This window comes from Bombyx mori, chromosome 24, assembly GCF_030269925.1.
Source record: "Bombyx mori chromosome 24, ASM3026992v2".
NCBI lineage: Eukaryota > Metazoa > Arthropoda > Insecta > Lepidoptera > Bombycidae > Bombyx > Bombyx mori.
This window is the reverse complement of record NC_085130.1, coordinates 3,062,559-3,081,670: the sequence shown is the minus strand read 5'-3', so window position 1 is coordinate 3,081,670 and position 19,112 is coordinate 3,062,559. Positions and strand designations below refer to the sequence as shown.

The following is a 19,112-nucleotide window of genomic DNA, read 5'->3' as shown; positions in this document are numbered from 1 at the left end:
GTTTTAATTAACTACGTAACTACGATTTTGTTTAATTACAAAAAAATAGTCGTTACAGTTGGACTGCTGATTGGGTAGGTACTGCGATTTTTTTATTACCCATTAATCATGAGAACTGCCATCAGATTTTTTAGTGTTTTTACTGGTAGTAGGACCTCTTGTAAGTCCGCACGGGTAGGTACCACCACTCTGCCTATTCCTGCCGTGAAGCAGTAATTCGTTTCGGTTCGAAGGGTGGGGCAGCCGTTGTAACTATACTGAGACCTTAGAACTCATATCTCAAGGTGGGTGGCGGCATTTACGTTGTAGATGTCTAAGGCTCCGGTAACCACTTAACACCAGGTGGGCCGTGAGCTCGTCCACCCATCTAAGTAATAAATAAATAAATGATCATTTTTGAAAACGATTTGAAACGATCTGCTGTATTTTAACCCTTTGCACTCGACAGGTGAGTATCACTCACCACATGATTTAATTGCAAACGATAAAAAGGACAATAAGAACAGTTATTAGAAACACAAACAAGACGTCAGTCTATACTCTATACTTATACTTATAATATTATAAAGAGGAGAGCTTGGTTTGTTTGTATTGAATAGGCTCCGAAACTACTGAACCGAATTAAAAAAATTCTTTCACTGTTTGGAAGCTACACTATTCCCGAGTGAAATAGGAAATAGGGGAATATTCTTTTTTGAAAAAAAAATAGGGATCCTTACTAAAACTTCGATAATGTAGCCCAAGGTGTAAAAAAATTACCTAAAATATTCTTTACATCGCGTGCCCTGTGAAAACTATTGATGATAGAATAAAATACTACGACTTTGTAGAACACATTATTATTTACACAAAAGTGTCGCCACAGCAAATGTCTAACTATTATAGTTATTTTATTTCAAAAAAATAAAACGTCAAATATTGTTGAATTTTTTGTTAAAGACCTGAGCGGAGACGGAGCGGGCTGCTTGTTATCAAATAAAGTAACTTAAATAGTTTAAACAGCGCATCCAATTTACACACCAAACAAAGTGGCAAGGGAGAATCATCTCTGGAGTTGAGGTACATGTATCTAGCGCAATGTGTTAACATATTATGGTTAATTCAGATATGACATACACAATTAATATTTGTAGAAATAAAACCAAGACATTTCCAACAAACATACCTTTATTACAATACAGCATATACATAATATAAAACAAAACATGCAAAACACTTCATATATCAAGGAAAACTTTTGTTGGAAGGTACATACATTATCTAATGATTACATGCATTTTATTTAATAATGTTGCGTCTCAAACATTCACTGTTCTTAGCACATAAGAGCAAATTTTAATAAATCAACAACTCATTATTATATTATGTTAATTTTTCTTGTACATATCAATAGGTAGCTTAATCTTTGAAATTATTACTATATTTTTTTAGACATTTAACAAAATTAATTGAATTTTCATGGAAGACCCTATTTGTGATATTTTGAGATGCAACTGGAGTTTCAAATTAATAATTTCTGTTTTAACTAACGCAAGAAAGTTAAATCTTCACTTAAATAGGAAGTATTTTTTTTAGTGATCACTAATTTTAAAGGTGGACATATTCGTTTGGTCCCTCGTAATTTTTTAAACATTCAGTGGTATTTATTAATTGTGAAAAATGATGTATTTTTGATCCAATTCAAACCATAATTTTGCTTTGCAAATTATCATATATCAGAGCTTGGTTAAATACATAAAATCATAAAATAGTATCAAATTAATATATGGCAAATGAATGTACCAATCTTACCGCTGTAAACTTGTAACAACTAATCAATATTCCACCATCCTCCAACATTTTACATTCAAACAAAACTTCAGTTGTATGTTTAATGGACATTGATGTTTTTTTTTTATATATTTAAATATTTCTTACATTGATCTATAATTTTCAATTTTATTTTATTAAATTCGCAATTTTTTTTTATCAATGCCCATTACATGAAATCAATAAAAACGATTAGTCTTTTTTTAATCAGTCTAAAGTTTATCACTTAATTGTATTTCTCAAAATAAATGCAAATTCTTATAAATTTATTTAAGCGAAAGCCTCTTTTGAAACAGCCAACTTAATATAATAGAAATAACAATTAAAAAAAAACACGGCAGCTCTGTCAAACGAAATTACAGCCAGTGTTATTCGAGATAATGGAAGGATTCTAACGATGTAAGAAATCCTGATCTGTTAAAGGATTTTAAGCTTAAAGTTCAATTACATAAAGTCTACTCTAATACGAACACGAACCCTGAAAATGTTACATTCAATTTTTGGACAGTCTTGCAGGTTTGGAAGAACGAAGAATTGAAATGATCATGTATTTAAAAAAAAGATTACATTTTATTACAGCGCCATCTATGGACCGTTGATGAAAGCAGATTTTTTTTTTTTAATTATGTCATCCATATACTGGAATCAACAAAAATGTAAAATTTATCATTTCAAAAAAGTTTGTAATATTCTTTTCTTTATTTAGAACGAAAAACGCTTTTGTTGTTAAGCGTTTATAAGCAATATTGTTTAAGACCACGCGTCGTTTTGTCTATTAAAAACTTATCGTGGATTAAAAGATCGACACAAGAAAACTGGACACGCATTGAAAGGAATTATTATAAAAATATAATATTTATATCCAAGCATACCGTTTTATCAAATCGTGATTATGGAAGAAATACAGGTGATGATTATATACGAAATGTGACACCACTAAATATTAATTATTTAAAATAAATCAACAGAATCTATGAGAAGTAAAGAGCTTTGGGTTTTTTAAGCTTTTAAATGCGTTGTAGGTCACCGGTGCCCTACGCGGCGCACTGAAGTTATTACGTCCATTTCTGTTATTCGTTTTTAGCTTTTCGTCTTTTAACACGTTGCATGCTTTGCGACCCACCGGTGGCATTTTCGGGTCAAGCCATAATCAGGGAATCAGTAATTTTTCTCAACTTGAAAATTTCATTCTAATATTCATAAATTGTGGTAATTTGCACTGAAAATAAAAATTAGCGACTTCCACCATCTAGTTTAGATATTTTAAAAAGTTCACGGGTGGCGCCCTCACGGTCTGAACGGTTCAGTAAGGTTCATCGGTGCGCACCGTGACCTAAATAAAAATACAATTTTTTTTATAATATGGCGTTCAGCGTGATAAGTTTATTACCGTAGATAACAAAAAATGAGAGAGCACAAGTTTAATTCAATATTATGAAAGAATAAATCAGTAATAACGAAATTGGCTCTTTGCGACATAACACATTTTTAACAAATTCCAGATTTAAAAAAAAAATTGTTCTCGAATCCGGCCTAAAGGTTTTTATAAAATATATTTTTCTTTTTTTTTGTCATGGATATTGTCAGTGTCGGACAATTTTTTTTTCATTTTTCGTAATTAAAAAATAGTGGCGACTCTATTATTATACCCAAGTTCTGCATCTTCGCTCTGTCCATATAGTGTGTATCGGCGCTAGGCACGAGTTATTCGCACCATACCATACATTACTCTTTTTCTGTCTCTGTCTGAAAATCGAGAAATTTGTACCTATATACATTATTGTTTCTAACTACATCTAGTTACTACTTCTAACTAGTTTTAACTACATCTTTTTTTTTTAGGTGATTTTATGACCTGGTAACTAAGACCTTTAAGTCATATCTTATTTTAATTTGTATTCTTATTTTTGAATAATGATAATATGGAGTGAAATGAAATGACATGAAGATGAATAATTTGAGATCAACTGGGATGAAATCAAATGAAATGAGATGGGATGATATGGGATGAAATCTAATCTCAGTAAAATGGTAGTCATTTACAGAGATTTTTTCAGTGGACTTTTTCGAGGATCCCGAGAAGCTACGTCCAAAAGCTTTGTTTCATTTTCCCACATTTGTGCACTTTCACAGATATTAAACAGTTAATAAACCACCATAGTTATTACACATTTAACCCTAAAGAAACACTAAATAGACAAAACAAAACAAATCACACAGCTCCTCTTTTTTTTTATTGCTTAGATGGGTGGACGAGCTCACAGCCCACCTGGTGTTAATTGGTTACTGGAGCCCATAGACATCCACAACGTAAATGCGCCACCCACCTTGAGATACAAGTTCTAAGGTCTCAAGTATAGCTCGCGTTCCCGCCAAAAAGTCTCTAAAGTCTCTAAATACATCTAAATTACGATAAATACAGATCTTATTACAGTTAGACACGGCTAATAAAGTATTTCACATGAATTACGGAGGACTAATAATGTTATAGATACGTACGGTGTCTTCGTTTTTCTTCGAATTCTTTTCGTTCTCCGCATCTTTTTTGTACTCATTTTCCAAACCGAATTGCTGTAAAAACAAAATACTTATTAGAATAATACGACAACAAACTAAACTTTTATTTAAAGTGATTTTATGACCTGATAACTAAGACCTTTAGGTCAAGTCTTATTTTAATTTATATTTTTATTAAGCTGCTCGTAGTGTTAGAGCTGAAGGCGTCCCGAGGATCGTTCTGCCCGATTGGCCGTCCGAACTTCGCACTATGCCTACCCACTTTAGCTTGCTGACCCTACGGGCTATATCAGCAACTTTGGTTCTTCAACAGATCTCCTCATTTCTGATTCGGTCTTTTTTTTATTGCTTAGATGAGTGGACGAGCTCACAGCCCACCTGGTGTTAGGAGCCCATAGACATCTACAACGTAAATGCGCCACCCACCTTGAGATATAAGCTCTAAGGTCTCAAGTATAGTTACAACGCCCCAACCTTCAAACCCAAACGCATTACTGCTTCACGGCAGAAATAGGCGGGGTGGTGGTACCTACCCACGCGGACTCGCAAGTGGTCCTACCACCAGTAAAACGGTCTCCTAGAGATATACCAAGCATAGCCCTCTCCATAACTCGCTGCACGACACTAAGCATCCTAAAAAGATCTTTTGTGAAGCACCACGTCTCTGAACCGTAAGTCATGACTTTTGTATGTACACTTACTAAATTAAAAAAAAAAGTTAACAAAAGTTTCAAAATACCTTCAAAATCTCCAAATTAGACAGATGATCCGCCGGTCCGGTTTGCACAAAATGGCGGAGCAAGTTCCCGCCCTTTTCTACCAGAGCGGCGCCACCCACTTGAACCCAATCTCCCTTCATGTCGCCACTTAAGCCTAATTAAAATCAATAAAACACGAAAATGTAACCTCCGAAATTTCCACATTCTCACATCTGTCCGCAGGTCCTACTTGAACGAAGCGATACAACATTTTCCCGCCTTCTCTTATTAATAAGCAGCCGCCATTTTGTAAGCCGTCGCCGATTAAATCAGACTTTAGACCTGTTATTGATTTTTGCAAGTTATTTTTTTTATGGTCAAGTCTTATTTTAATTTTAATGAAAACTTTTTTATATGAAAAATGGTTACTGGGGCCCATAGACATCTACACAGTAAATGCTAGGGGAGTCTTAGAACTGAGATCTTAGAACTAATATCTCGAAGTGGGTGGCGCATTTACGTTGTGGATGTCTATGGGCTCCAGTAACCACTTAATGCGCCACCCACCTTCAGATATATTATTAGTTCTAAGATCTCAGTATAGTTACAACGGCTGCCCCACTCTTCAATCCGAAACGCATTAGGGAACGTACCCATACTACGTGACCAGTTTAGGGGGGAACGGAGTCTTTAAAATACTACGGTCAGTCACAGGAGCGGGGGGGTGGCTCAGGTTTTTATCACGTAGTCGATTTTAGTGAGAGAAATCTCGTATTTTTTCGACCTATATTCGAATATAGCGTGCAGTGTTTAGCGCTTTGTAAACTCACACACACTACATAATTCACTAGTAATTTAAGTGTGCATGCAGTCTTATGCAATAAAGACGAGTATGAACCAATTTTTTTTTTTTCAATTTTAGCCTGTGAAATGATTAAAAATCATAATTATGAATTACTACGTGAAAACTAAAGGGGAGAGGGGGGTCTTTGCATATACTACGAGTGATCACAGAGGGGAGGGAGAGGTCGAAAAAACTAAAAAAATAGGTTACGTAGTATGGGTACGTTCCCTTACTGCTTTACAGCAGAAATAGGCAAGGTGATGGTACCTGTGGCGGGTACCATCATACAACGCAAGGTAATTGACAGATGCCTGAATCTCGCTTACGACATTTTCAAGATAAATCGCATATATACAAGTTCCGAACAACAACATTCGGACCGTCGGTCTACCGAGCAAATATCACCCGCTCGGTGGAAGATCTTCTTTTCGTCGTATATACCTCCCAAAGTACCTACCCGTGCAGACTCACAAGAGGTCCTACCACCAGTAATTACTCAAATCATAATTTTGCGGGTTTCATTTTTATTACACTATGTTATTCTTTCACCGTGGAAGTCAATCGTGAACATTTGTTGAGTACGTATTACATTAGAAAAATTGGTACCCGCCTGCGGGATTCGAACACCGGTGCATCGCTACATACGAATGCACCGGACGTCTTATCCTTTAGGCCACGACGACTTCAATTAAGTAGAAGAGTATGTAATTGTTAAATAGTTTTAATATGTACTTCGGTGAAAGTTTAATTTATCCTGAACTCTAGCGAGTAACAAAAAATATGTATGTTATACATTGCTCCTATATACAGACAGCGCATTCTGGCGATTCCGATACACCCTGTATAATTAAACAAAACTCACCCATGGCTTTTCCTTTCGAAATGGCGTCACGTGATTGCTTCCATAGCAGCGAAGTTAAAATAGTTAAAACATTGAACCTTTTAAAACCCAACTGTTGGTAAGTTGAAATGTTCTCGACGTAATACAGATCTGGAAAACATATGTACAAGATTATATATATATATATATATATATATATATTTCCATCCGGGAGTTCATGTTACGTCCTATATGGCGGTTTTTACCGATGATATTGCATCCGACCGACTTATTGCGTCCTGTATATGGACGCAAGATTGTCCATTTCTCAAATTCAGCCAGAGGTAGCCGAAAGATCCGTACAATGCGTGGGTAAAATATTGGCATGGACGTTATTTTGTCACCGGATTGATTCTCAGCGTATTTCTTAGTTCCGCTGTTTGGCACGCGAATTTTGGAGGTCGCTTCTCCGCGGCGTATATCGGTAGCGTATATTGGATATTTTTTTTACGTATATTTCACCGATAATGTGCCTTCTGTATATAAAAAAATTTCAATTCAAGTTTTTATCAATTCCAATTTGTGGTTTAATTACGTCACACAAAATGACCCCGTTCCAAGAGAAACGCGGGAACAACAGGGGTGAGGGGGCGGAGTTAGCATGCGTCATGCAAGCGCCGTGATTTTGTTTGCAATTCTGTTCCGGCCGGCGCGGGCGCAACGACGACTATAGTGTGAATATCAGCATATTAGAGAATGTATAATAATACTTTTTATCAACGAAACACGTGAGCGGAGCCGCGGATGAAAACTAGTGTTACTTACATACGCATTACAGAAGTTTATTCAGTTATAGCCAATGATAAAATAAACTAGACTTTAATTAGTCGTTTTTAAATAATTCTTATTCTTAATCGTAATTGATATGCCAGTCTCCTTTCATGTTCAATTTTCGCAATTTTTTTGTTTTTGTTTTGTAGACACTTATTATTTAATTATGAGTATTGTTTTTTGAATTATATAATTATGGTTTTAATTGTACTTAATTTATAAAAATAAATAATAGTTAAAAAAAACTAAAAAACACGCTTTATATAAAATTCAACTAAAAAATAGAAAATAAATTTTAATAAATTTAAATTCAAAATAGTGTAAAAAAATACATATTTTATTGTAAAAAAAGCGTGGTGTGCATGGTGTTATTAGTTATAAACATATTTCTGATAGATATGAGTAGAAGAATTATTATTTCAATAATATCTTAAAAAGCACCTCACGCTTTTTTTACAATAAAATATATTTTTTTCATTCATTCATTCATTTTTTAGTTGAATTTCAATTTTTTCAATTTTTTTTTCCAATTTTGAATTGTCATCGTTCCTCGATAAATCTATAGTTTGAATGAAATCTGGCCGTTTAAAGTGGGTCAAAATCGCGTCTATAGTAGTCAGTTACAAACATACATACAAGTGAAGCTAATATAAAGCGTGTAATAAAACTTGATAGTATTGTCGAAAAAATTGTTTTATTTCGTGTTCATAGCTAAATTTATAAAAATGACACTCATATAAATAATGTACTCACACATAAACCTAATTGGAAGAAAGCTGAGAAAGATGAGAGAAAGATGTTTAATCTCGTCTAGAGGAAACCCAAAGGTGGATAAGTTATTTAGAAGGATTCGCGCCCTTTCACCAAGCGTACTGGCAACTAGCTAGGACCCTCAAATCGGAAACTATCGCCAATATACATTCCTTCGTAAGCCTCCCAGGCCAACCCTCGGCTTTTGATAACGATGAAAAGGTAGTGTTATTAGCCGATGCTCTGCAGGAGCAGTGCACCGTCAGTGCTCAAGCCGTGGACCCGAACACACCGAGTTAATTGCTAGAGAGGTCGAGCCCAGAGCTTCCCAAAAACCCTCAGACGCGTTACCCCACATTACCATTAACGGAGTAAAAGAAAAAATCGCGAACTTAAAACAAAGGAAAGCCCCCGGCTCCGCCAGAAACAAATGCCGCATTTTAAAAATGTAACCCCCTAAACTAATAATCATGTTAGTTTCTATTTTAAATGCCGCTATAATGAACTGCATCTTTCCCGCGGTGTAGGAAGAACGTTATCGGCATACACAAACCTGGAAAACCTAAAAACGAACCCGCGAGGTACAGCCCGATCAGCATCCTCCCAGTGTTAGGCACATTATGAGAGTGAATATTACGCAAACGCCTCTGGGACTTCATCTCCTCGAAAGGCATCCTGATCGACGAACAGTTCGGATTCCACGCAAAGTGCTCGTGTATTCAGCAAACGTACTGCCTCACAGACCTCATCTTAGTAGGGATAAATAGCGTAGACCCCTCTCCACGAGGGCCCTCTTCTTCGAAATCGCGAAGGATTCGAAAAAGTCTGGCGCAACGGCTTAATTTACAAACTGTATAAAATAGGCGTGCCCGACAGTCTCGTGCTCATCATACGAGATTTCTTGTGGAGCCCAAATACTAGCTTCTTCCATTTGACTCTATACAGAGGAAGGCCGTTCGGATTGTCGATAATCCCATTCTCACGGATCGTTTGGAACCTCTGGGTCTGCGGAGGGACTTCGGTTCCCTCTGTATTTTGTACCGTATGTTCCATGGGGAGTGCTCTGAGACATTGTACGAGATGATACTGGCATCTCGTTTTTACCATCGCACCGCCCGCCACCGGAGTAGATTTCATCCATACTATCTGGAGCCACTGCAGTCATCCACAGTGCGTTTCCAGAGATCTTTTTTGCCACGTACCATCCGGCTATGGAATGAGCTCCCCTCCACGGTGTTTCCCGAGCGCTATGACATGTCCTTCTTCAAACGAGGCTTGTGGAGAGTATTAAGCGGTAGGCAGCAGCTTGGCTCTGCCCCTGGCATTGCTGAAGTCCATAGGCAACGGTAACCACTCACCATCAGGTGGGCCGTATGCTCGTCTGCATATAAGGGCAATAAAAAAAAAAGCCTTTCGTTTCGGTATCGAGTCGAGGGAACTCGATATCTCGGCCGGAGTTCCGCAAGGCTCCGCTCTCTCCCCGCTACTTTTTAGCGTGTCAATTAACGATAAAACCCGGTCGCTAGCGAATGCATCGATCCTTCTTCTTTCTTTCACAGTCCAGGTCTCAACCTCATATAAAAAGATGGGGAACACCAGTGCCCTTACCAGTCGGACTTTGGTGGTCTTGGTGATATTCCGGTCCTTATAAGCCGAGTTTATCTATGGCCGATCGCGTTATGATTATGCGCCGCTTAATTTCTTCCTCCGAACCACCACTGTTAGTCACTAGTGAACCTAGGTAGGTATAAGATGAAACGACCTCACAACTTGCAATCTCTGTAATCTCCGAGGTATTTTTATTGCTTGTCCACTATAATCATTTTGGTTTTGTGCCTGTTGATTCGGAGACCAAGGCAACTGTTTCGACGCGATTTAGCAATTCTTTTGCTTGTAGCAAAGATCTGATTGCCAAGTGGTTACAAGCCAGCAGAGTATTATCGTCAGCATCACGAAGATTGCATATGTTTTTGCCACCAATGGACACACCATCAGTCCAGTCATCTAGAGCGATTCTCATAATTGCCTTAGTGTAAATGTTAAACAAGAGAGGTGACAAGATACACCCTTGCCGGAATCCAGCGCTAGGACGCAGAGGTTGTGAGGCAACGTTGTCTAGCTTTACTGAAGATGTTTTGACACTCCCATATTTTCGAGGGTTTTCCATAAATGCGGCCATTTAACAGAGTCAAATGCTTTTTGAAAGTCAACTAAGCAAATGAACGTTTGCATGTTGAACTCTCTCGGCTTCTCTATTATTTGTCGCACAATCAAGATCGGTTCTCTGGTTCCCTTCCCCTTTACAAAGCCAGCTTGTTCTGGTACTATTTGTGTTGCTAAACAGCTTTTTAAACGTTCATTAAGAATATGTAGAATTTTGCTGCAGTGTGATTGATATCAGGGCAATAAGACGATAATTGCTACACTTCCTTGTCGAACCTTTCTTATGCAAAGGAATAAAAAGGGAGTGCGTCCATTCTGTAAGCCAGGTGCCAGATTTCTATATCTTGTACAAATTTCGTGGAAGATTTCGACACCACTCTGGCTAAAATCTTTAACTGTCTAGATTGGGATGTTATCACTTCCTACTGCTTTTCCAGTTTTAAGATGTTTGATGGCATGACGAACTTCTTATTTCAGTATTTCTGATTCGCATTCTTGGATATCTGATGTCGTTGGGGGTAAAATTTTGCAGTCGGGGTCAAAGAAGAGAGCTTGGCAATATTCTTTCCATCGGTCTGAAAGTCTTCTAACTCTGTTACTACACATCCATCCGATTTCTCAACAGCCCAGGTCTGACACAAGTTTTGGGGATTACACTAATTTTCCGGTACATCTCTTGTTTCGTGTTTTTCAACATGCGCTTCAGCTTTCGAGCAGATCTCTCTCAGAAAGTTATTTTTATCCGTCCTACAGGCTGTTTGAATGTTAGCACCAGTTTGTTCAGTATTTGCACTTCAACTTCCTGTGCTTTTTTGTGTCATCTCTCTTCCACCAATGGTAAAGCTTCATCACTCATCCAGTGCTGATGTTTTTGGTTTCAGATTTGGTAGGTTTAAATGTTTTCACTGCTTCTCAAATCATTGCTTTTGTTCTATTCCAAAATTCTTCAGCCGTCAGTTGATCATGCCGTTCAATTTTCATTTCTTTCCAACTCTTTTCGAAAGATACAAAAAAGATGTGGGTGTCATGAGGAGCAATTATTTCGCATTCATTAATTTTTCTTGCAACCTGAAGTTTAAGTTGGAATTTAGAGACAAGGATCAGATCCGTAGTCGGCTCCACCACTCCACCTTGATTTTATAAGTATATAGTCAATTTGATTTCGGTATTGAGCAGCTGGTAAAGTTCAAGTGCAGCAGCAAGCCTGCGTGGACGTTGTTTGAAGAGTGTGTTCGCTATCGATAAACCATTGTCATCTCGGTGGGTCGCAATTCCGTTCCGGTGATAGATTCAGCGAAGCACAACTCTTGTTAGGGCTGGTGTTCGCAAATTTTCTCAGGTTTGAAGCCATGAGCTCACCTACCCGTAAGGTCATAACTGAAATAGTCTCCTAGGCTACCGGCGAATAGGAAAAAAAGCCGGCATCCAAACCCAAAGCTACATAAATTTTATTTTTATTGACTTCATAAAAGGAGATGGTTCTTGGGATTGCTTCATTGGGATCTATTATTTATTACATTAATCGAAGACGGCAGCACTCCAAAAAGTATACGGTATCAATATTACTATAACTTTAGGAGGAAGCAGCAACCTCAAAACAATTTATGGAGTACATACAGAAAAAATATTCGGTACCTATATAATCTCAAATATAGCAAGTAGTCATGTAATTAGTGGAATGCATAGAATAAATACAGGACAGTATACGGAACCGATATATCCATACATTTGGATGGATGTCGAAAAACTGATTAAATGTATGGAACAAATACAGAAATATACAATGTGACACATTATTTCCATCATGAACGGATGCAAGGAACCAGCGAAAATTATTTCAAATTGAATATCTTATTTTTGAATTTAAATAAAATTTATTGTTGGTAATAGAATTCACATGACACCAATGTAACTATATTCGCACGAATAATAGTTTAAAACCCATTGGAAACGGTGGATGCAACAGGGTTCGACTATGAAAAGACGCAAGAAGTCTTCATCGATTTAAATATATATATATATATATATATAACACTATTTCCGGCTCAGCTCGGGTCTTTGACAAACATTTCAATGATATTTGACATTGTTTTATTTTTTCAAATAAAAGGTAGAACCTCTTGTGAGTCCCCACAGGTAGGTACCACCACACGGCTTATTTCTGCCGTGAAGCAGTAATGCGTTTCGGTTTGAAGGGCGGGGCAGCCGTTGTAACTATACTGAGACCTTAGAACTCATATCTCAAGGTGGGTGTCGGCATTTACGTTGTAGATGTCCATGGGCTCCAGTAACCACTTAACACCAGGTGGGCTGTGAGCTCGTCCACAAATCTAAGCAATAAAAACAAACAAAAAAACTGCCGGTTTGAAATTACCTCCATCGAAAAACTTTCCTTCGCTGAACTCCTTGGATCCGGCCTCTTCGACGCCAACCCCGACAAGTTTGATGTTGTGCTGCTTGAGAATAGGCGCTATTTCGCTCAACTGAAAAACCAAAATAAATAAACAGTGCAAAAAAAATGTAATCTTTCAATTTATTTAAGTAGTAGGCTCAATAATTTTTTACTGAATCTAATTATTTTTGTAAAAGTACTAGCTGAACCGGCTGACTATAGTGGAGTATAATATATAATACTAGCTGACCCGCAGACTTCGTAGTGCCGCAATCGATAAATAAAAGACCTAAACTTTTGTATAAAATAAACTTAAAACAAACAAAAGGAATCCGTCCGACGAGGGACACATCATAGGAAAAACAAAATTGTTATTTTTATTTTATTCTACTACTAACGACTAACGAATAGCAATTCATTTTTATATATATGAAAGAAGAAGATAGATAGATAGATAGATAGATAGTTAGAATATAGATAGATATTTGGTTTATATTATGGTATAATCCATACTAATAGGTACCCATATTTAATATTATGTGACAGTGTTTGTTTGTTTGTATATTCGTTTTTTTTCACTTAAATGTACATAAAACAGAAAAAATGCATAGCAACAGTCGCCATGGTAACTATTGCTATAGGTCTATTAGTTCATCAAATCAACCCGAACAACTCAATGAGAAAATGCATACATGCTACATTCTCTGCGATCAATAAAATTTAACGCAGGCGAACCAGCGGCGCAAGTCTTCCTTATTTATCATCTAAAAGTCATTTGTACAAAATTTATTCTGACTAATTACATAAAAATACATATTGAGGAAATTTTGGTTTAAGAGCATTTTCCTTAACAACACAATGACTGCACCGGGAAAACAACAAAACGAAAACAAAAATACTTGTATTTAATATATACTTTAAACTAAACCCATTTCGGATATTTTAAACTGTTCTGGTAGCCTACTTGTAATCGTAAAACAATTTTGACACCACATTTTCACACTTTAGTATGTGTACAACAATCATCATTATCCTGCCCTCCGGTCACCGTTCTCGTCGAAGCCGTCGCTTACGACGAAGGGCTCGACGAGTAAATTAACTCTCAGACACAGCCCACTGAGTTTCTCGCCGGATCTTCTCAGTGGGTCGCGTTTCCGATCCGGTGGTAGATTCTGCGAAGCACGGCTCTTGCTAGGGTTCGTGTTAGCAACGTCATCAGGTTTGAGCCCCGTGAGCTCACCTACAAAAGTTAGGGTTAGCCTCCCAAGGCTCTCAGCTTAGGTAGGAAAAAAAAAAAAAAAAAATCCTGCCCTTCTCCCAGTCACTTGGGGTCGGCACAACATGTTTTCTCCTTCCATACTCTTCTATCATATACCATTTCTTCACTCACTCCCCTCTCACCCATATCGTCTTTCATACAATCCATCCATTTCTTCTTAGGTCTACCTCTTCCTCTATATCCTTCCACATTCATAGTTAACACTCTCTTAACAACCTCATTTTCATTTCGTCTCATCACATGTCCATACCATCCCAAACGCGCACTCCTCAGCTTCTCTGTCACAGGTGCCACTTTCAGACTTCCTTCAGTATGTGTACAACAATATTATTTCAATTTGTGTAAAGTGTCCAAACATGGTTTTATAGTATCATTAGTAGATGCTTTTTCATCATGTCCCTGACTCTTAATTTCTCCTAGACTAATGCTTTAAGTGACTTTAAGCAGATTATAATGACAACAAAAGATGTGTCCACAGACAGAGCAAAAAAAACATTGCCATATTGTCTACAGACAAAGCACTATTATACTAATCTACTACTAATAAACTACTAATTCAGTAGCATCCGTATACATAGCAACAAATGGAGCCACATATTGTACTAGATTATCAAAATTCCTAGAAAGTTTTATTTTTAATATCAACTTGGTAATAGAAATCGAACATTTTTTATAAACTAGGATAACACCTTATCATACATAGAGATTAGATAAATATATAGATGTTAACATCACACGGAATATTTATCCTCGTGTCAACAAACTTTGATAGCCAAAATGTATTAAAACTATTTTCATTCATATTTTAAGCGGTAGGCAGCGGCTTGGCTCTGCCCCTGGCATTGCTGAAGTCCATGGGCGACGGTAACCACTCACCATCAGGTAGGCTGTATGCTCGTCGATCAATTTTGTTTGCTAAAATGAATGATGTTCATTATGATAAACAAGACCACAAGACATTTTTTTTAATTTGTTTTTTATTGCTTAGATGGGTGGATGAGCTCACAGCCCACCTGTTTTTTTTAAGTGGTTACTGGAGCCCATAGACATTTACAATGTAAATGCGCCACCCACCTTCAGATATAAGTTCTAAGGTCTCCGTATAGTTACAATGGCAGCCGCACCCTTCAAATCGTATTGGCCCATTCTAAATCTGCTTTCAAAAAGTGAACTAATTTACTTTCCATCTATGAGACAAAGGATTTGGTGATAGGACCAAATCCCATTTTATCAAATGCCTGAACTGACAAACTAACTAGAGTAACAACACATTGTTAAATTAGTCATCCTTAAATGCATAAATTCTAGCTAATATAAATTAAAAATTAAAGTTGCAACAATAATAAATAAAATAACATACCTCTTTAGCCCAGAGCCTACAAAACATGCAACCCCAGCGACGAAAGAATACAATAGCCACATTCTGTTGCTCCCAGAAGCTCTTCAATTCTAAAACCTGTAAATAATTCATTAAAATGTATAAGTGTATGTCCTTAAAGAAAAAGGAAATATACAAGGTAGTGAAAGGGCATTGAGGATTCTGTTGGTGTTAAAACAATATGCATATACAATGTAGCAAGGTTTGCCTCCACTGCCTTACACACATATATATACAAATAAGAGCTAAGTGACGAATACCTGTCTAGAAAATGGAAAAGATGACCCTTTCGTGAAGACTTGGTAGACATAAATCAGATTTACTACACTAACTAAAAATATTGTATTTTTGCCATATTTTCCTATAGCTACAAGCAAATGTTAAGCAATTTGAATATTGCACAATAATGTGACAGGCTATTTATTTTTAAACTCATTAATAGAACGAAAGCAACGCAACTCGAGTTTTAGAAATTAAAAAATATTGTAGAATAAATATCAAGACATATTTGTATTCTATTTGAAAGAATTTATAAGGACTGGGCGATAGCCTTTTGACATTAAATACTTTCGTTCTGCAGTCTAGAATTTGATCAGTGGAAAATTCCATACAAATATCAAACTGGAAAGTTCTAAAAACTTTAATTGAACATCGATATTATAACTAAAGAGTTTAATATAATTACTTACTTCGCCACTGGAAACGTTTCTCACTTTTTGCGTACCGATCTGATTAATATCCGGAGACATTTTAAGTTTTAGTTCGCTTTTGTGATTTATCAAAAAGTTTTTAGTTCAAATACCGACAATAGCAACCGGCCGACGGCGAAAGAAATGTTATGTTTGCAATAGGGATGGTGATTTGAGATCGGCTAATCTAAGAATCGATTTCTCGAGCCAAAGAATCGATATGTAGTTCTGAATCGATTCAGTGAATTGATATTTCACCCTTGAAAATCGACATTCGATTTTTTCAGTTTTGGTAAAAACCATAAAATTATTTCCTATTAGGAATTTAAATTACGCGCACCGCGCGCTTTAATTTTTCAACCAGTACAGAATCAGGGACCATATTTTTACGATAATTCGATACTCAGTTAACTTTGCATTTATTTTGATTTCATCTATTTTAATACTTATTATTATATTATATATGTCGGCGCAAATATGACTATTTACCTACTTATTATAAAAATTATAATAATTGAATGTGATAATCGGATCATCTCATCATCATCAACTAATTACTCTGTGTTTATTACGATGAGAAATTGATGTTAAACAGTCCCTTTTGTTGTAATTTCAATACTTTAAAAATGTGTAAACACGCTCACGTGTACCAAGCCCTATAAATACGGCCGTACTGTCTAGCGCTAGGCTTCCTCCCGATCCACTAACGGTGCCTTTAGGTACTTCAAGCACCGGTCACCGTTCTCGTCGAACCCGTCGCTTACGACGAAGGGCTCGACGAGTAAATTAAACCTCAGACACAGCCCACTGAGGTTCTCGCCGGAACTTCTCAGTGCGTCGCGTTTCCGATCCGGTAGTAGATTCTGCGAAGCACGGCTCTTACTAGGGTTTGAGCCCCGTGAGCTCACCTACTAGTTAAGGTTACGCTGATATAGCCTCAAGGCTATCAGCTTAGGTAGGAAAAAAAAGGCGCTAGCCGCTAGGTCATTCATGTCCGAGCCGTTGCACAGTAAGGATCTCTCTGGAACGGTGTTACGTTTCCCGTGAAATATACGCAGTTCACCAAATTCTCGTGAAGTTTTGATCAGCAGTACGTCATAGTTACCATTGATGCTTTCTTGAATTATGTTTTACTGTATTTCAGTACTAACAAAAATCCACACAGTACATTGGCAGCTCTAAAACGTGCTGTGCATCTATTTGGCGCACCGGTTCAAATAATAGTCGCTGGAGGAAGAGAGTTCCTTGGCGAATTCAAGGAGTACTATGACACTATTGGAATCAATATCCATGCTATCGCTCCAGGAGTCAGCCGAGCGAATGAGCAAGTTGAAAGGTTCATTGCAACCCTCAAACATGCATTAGTAATGATTAAAAACTATGAATCAGCGCAGTGGCATACTGTACTGGAAGAACTTCAACTGGCAATAATTGTACAACTCATCAAGTCACCGGTGTTGTACCACTGACACTTATTACGCAACGGAAGCACTGCGTATCTCCTGAGCTTCTTAACTTTGTGGATATTGACAAAGAAACTGTTGATATAGAAGCACTTACTCAACAAGTACAACAGAAAATTACCCGTTCTAGTGAACAAGACAGATAACGCTTCAACCTACACAAAGCCAAAATCCATCATTTCCAAAGAGGAGATTACGTATTGGTTAAGAATGACCCCCGCAACCACACCTCGCTGGACATGCCATATGAAGTCTGTAGCATACTGGAAAATAACCATTATTTGGTGAAGAAAGCTATCGGTAGAGGACGACCCCGCAAGGTCATCCATGATCACATGCCGCCTCCGCTCAGCAACAACCTGGAGACCAGATAACCGTATCGGCGGAAGAAGACGACCCTCCAGCATCAGCCGATGAACCTATACCATCTACTTCGCAAACCAGCATGGTCGAGCAACAAAATCAACAATCAACTGATTAAAAGGATAAGTTTTTATTTTTGATTACTACATAAGTACCACAGTGTACGCCGCGCCACTACATAAGTACCTCCGTGTACGCCCACTAAATAAGTACCTCAGTGTACACCCACTACATAAGTACCACAGTGTACGCCACAATATAACACTACACAAAATAAGTTACTTTCAAAGTAACACAAAAAAGTACACAGATACCAATCTCAGAAACAGACATTCCATTGTTTCAGATAGACTCCAAGAACTCTCTGGCAGTACACCATACATGGGCGGTTGGTGCAGAGTGCGCACCGCCGCGCCTCGCCTGTCAGTATAGCCGTGTCGGCGCAACTATGACTATTTATCTACTTATTTTATGAATAATAATAATTGAATGTGATACTTGTGAGCGCCTTTTTCCGTTGTCTGAAATCACTGAAATTTCTATATGCTTCTTAATATTCAATATCATTAAAAATAACTGAATTTATTAAAACCGTGCTAATCGTACTTTAACGGCTAATGGCCGTCTTCACTGACGTTTTTTTGTTGAAGTATTGTTCAAGTTTGTTGAAGTATTCAATATTTTTTGATCTACATAAGAAATAATTAGACAGTCTTGTTCATACAGTTTTGTTAACAAAGCCCTAGTAAATACGGCCATTGCCAGCTGACTGACAAAACCGGCGCATGCGCAATGGCGTGAGCTGATGGTTTGCTTATTAGAAAATAACTAATAATTGGGAATTGTTTTTATGATCCAGCAATCACTAATAGTCGTCGAATAAACGATAATTGATCAAAATGAATGAATCTCAGCGATAAAAATAAAGATATATTGTGAGGGGGGCCCACTTAAGGGTGATCATTTGTTTAATTAATTATAAATAAATAAATGACTAACAAACAATTTTTACATTCGGACATTAACGAACAAACGACGAACAAATAATCAAAAATAAAAAAAATCGCAAATAAAAAAAAAGGGGGCCAAATTTACTGAGCCAAGTTCACACGTACT

At 37.2% G+C, this 19,112-nt stretch overlaps 1 protein-coding gene across 4 annotated transcripts; it reads right to left on the bottom strand.

The window, feature by feature from the left end:
• Window positions 1-1,149: 1,149 nt before the first annotated feature.
• LOC101742192 (prostamide/prostaglandin F synthase) lies at window positions 1,150-16,441 on the bottom strand. 4 transcript variants are annotated; one of them, XM_021346363.3, is made up of 7 exons: window positions 16,171-16,441; window positions 15,464-15,559; window positions 12,807-12,915; window positions 6,731-6,859; window positions 5,066-5,199; window positions 4,309-4,380; window positions 1,150-3,555 (listed from the first exon to the last, which is right to left on the bottom strand). In XM_021346363.3, exons 1-7 carry the CDS (start codon window positions 16,228-16,230, stop codon window positions 3,535-3,537), a joined length of 621 nt encoding a protein of 206 aa, XP_021202038.1. In that variant the 5' UTR covers window positions 16,231-16,441; the 3' UTR covers window positions 1,150-3,534. The 4 variants fall into 4 exon arrangements, with proteins under 4 accessions (XP_021202038.1, XP_062531638.1, XP_062531639.1 ...); XM_062675654.1 differs by lacking the exon at window positions 5,066-5,199 and adding an exon at window positions 5,233-5,366 and having other exon boundaries at window positions 1,150-3,551; window positions 16,171-16,331; XM_062675655.1 differs by lacking the exon at window positions 5,066-5,199 and adding an exon at window positions 5,233-5,366 and having other exon boundaries at window positions 16,171-16,329.
• Window positions 16,442-19,112: the final 2,671 nt, after the last annotated feature.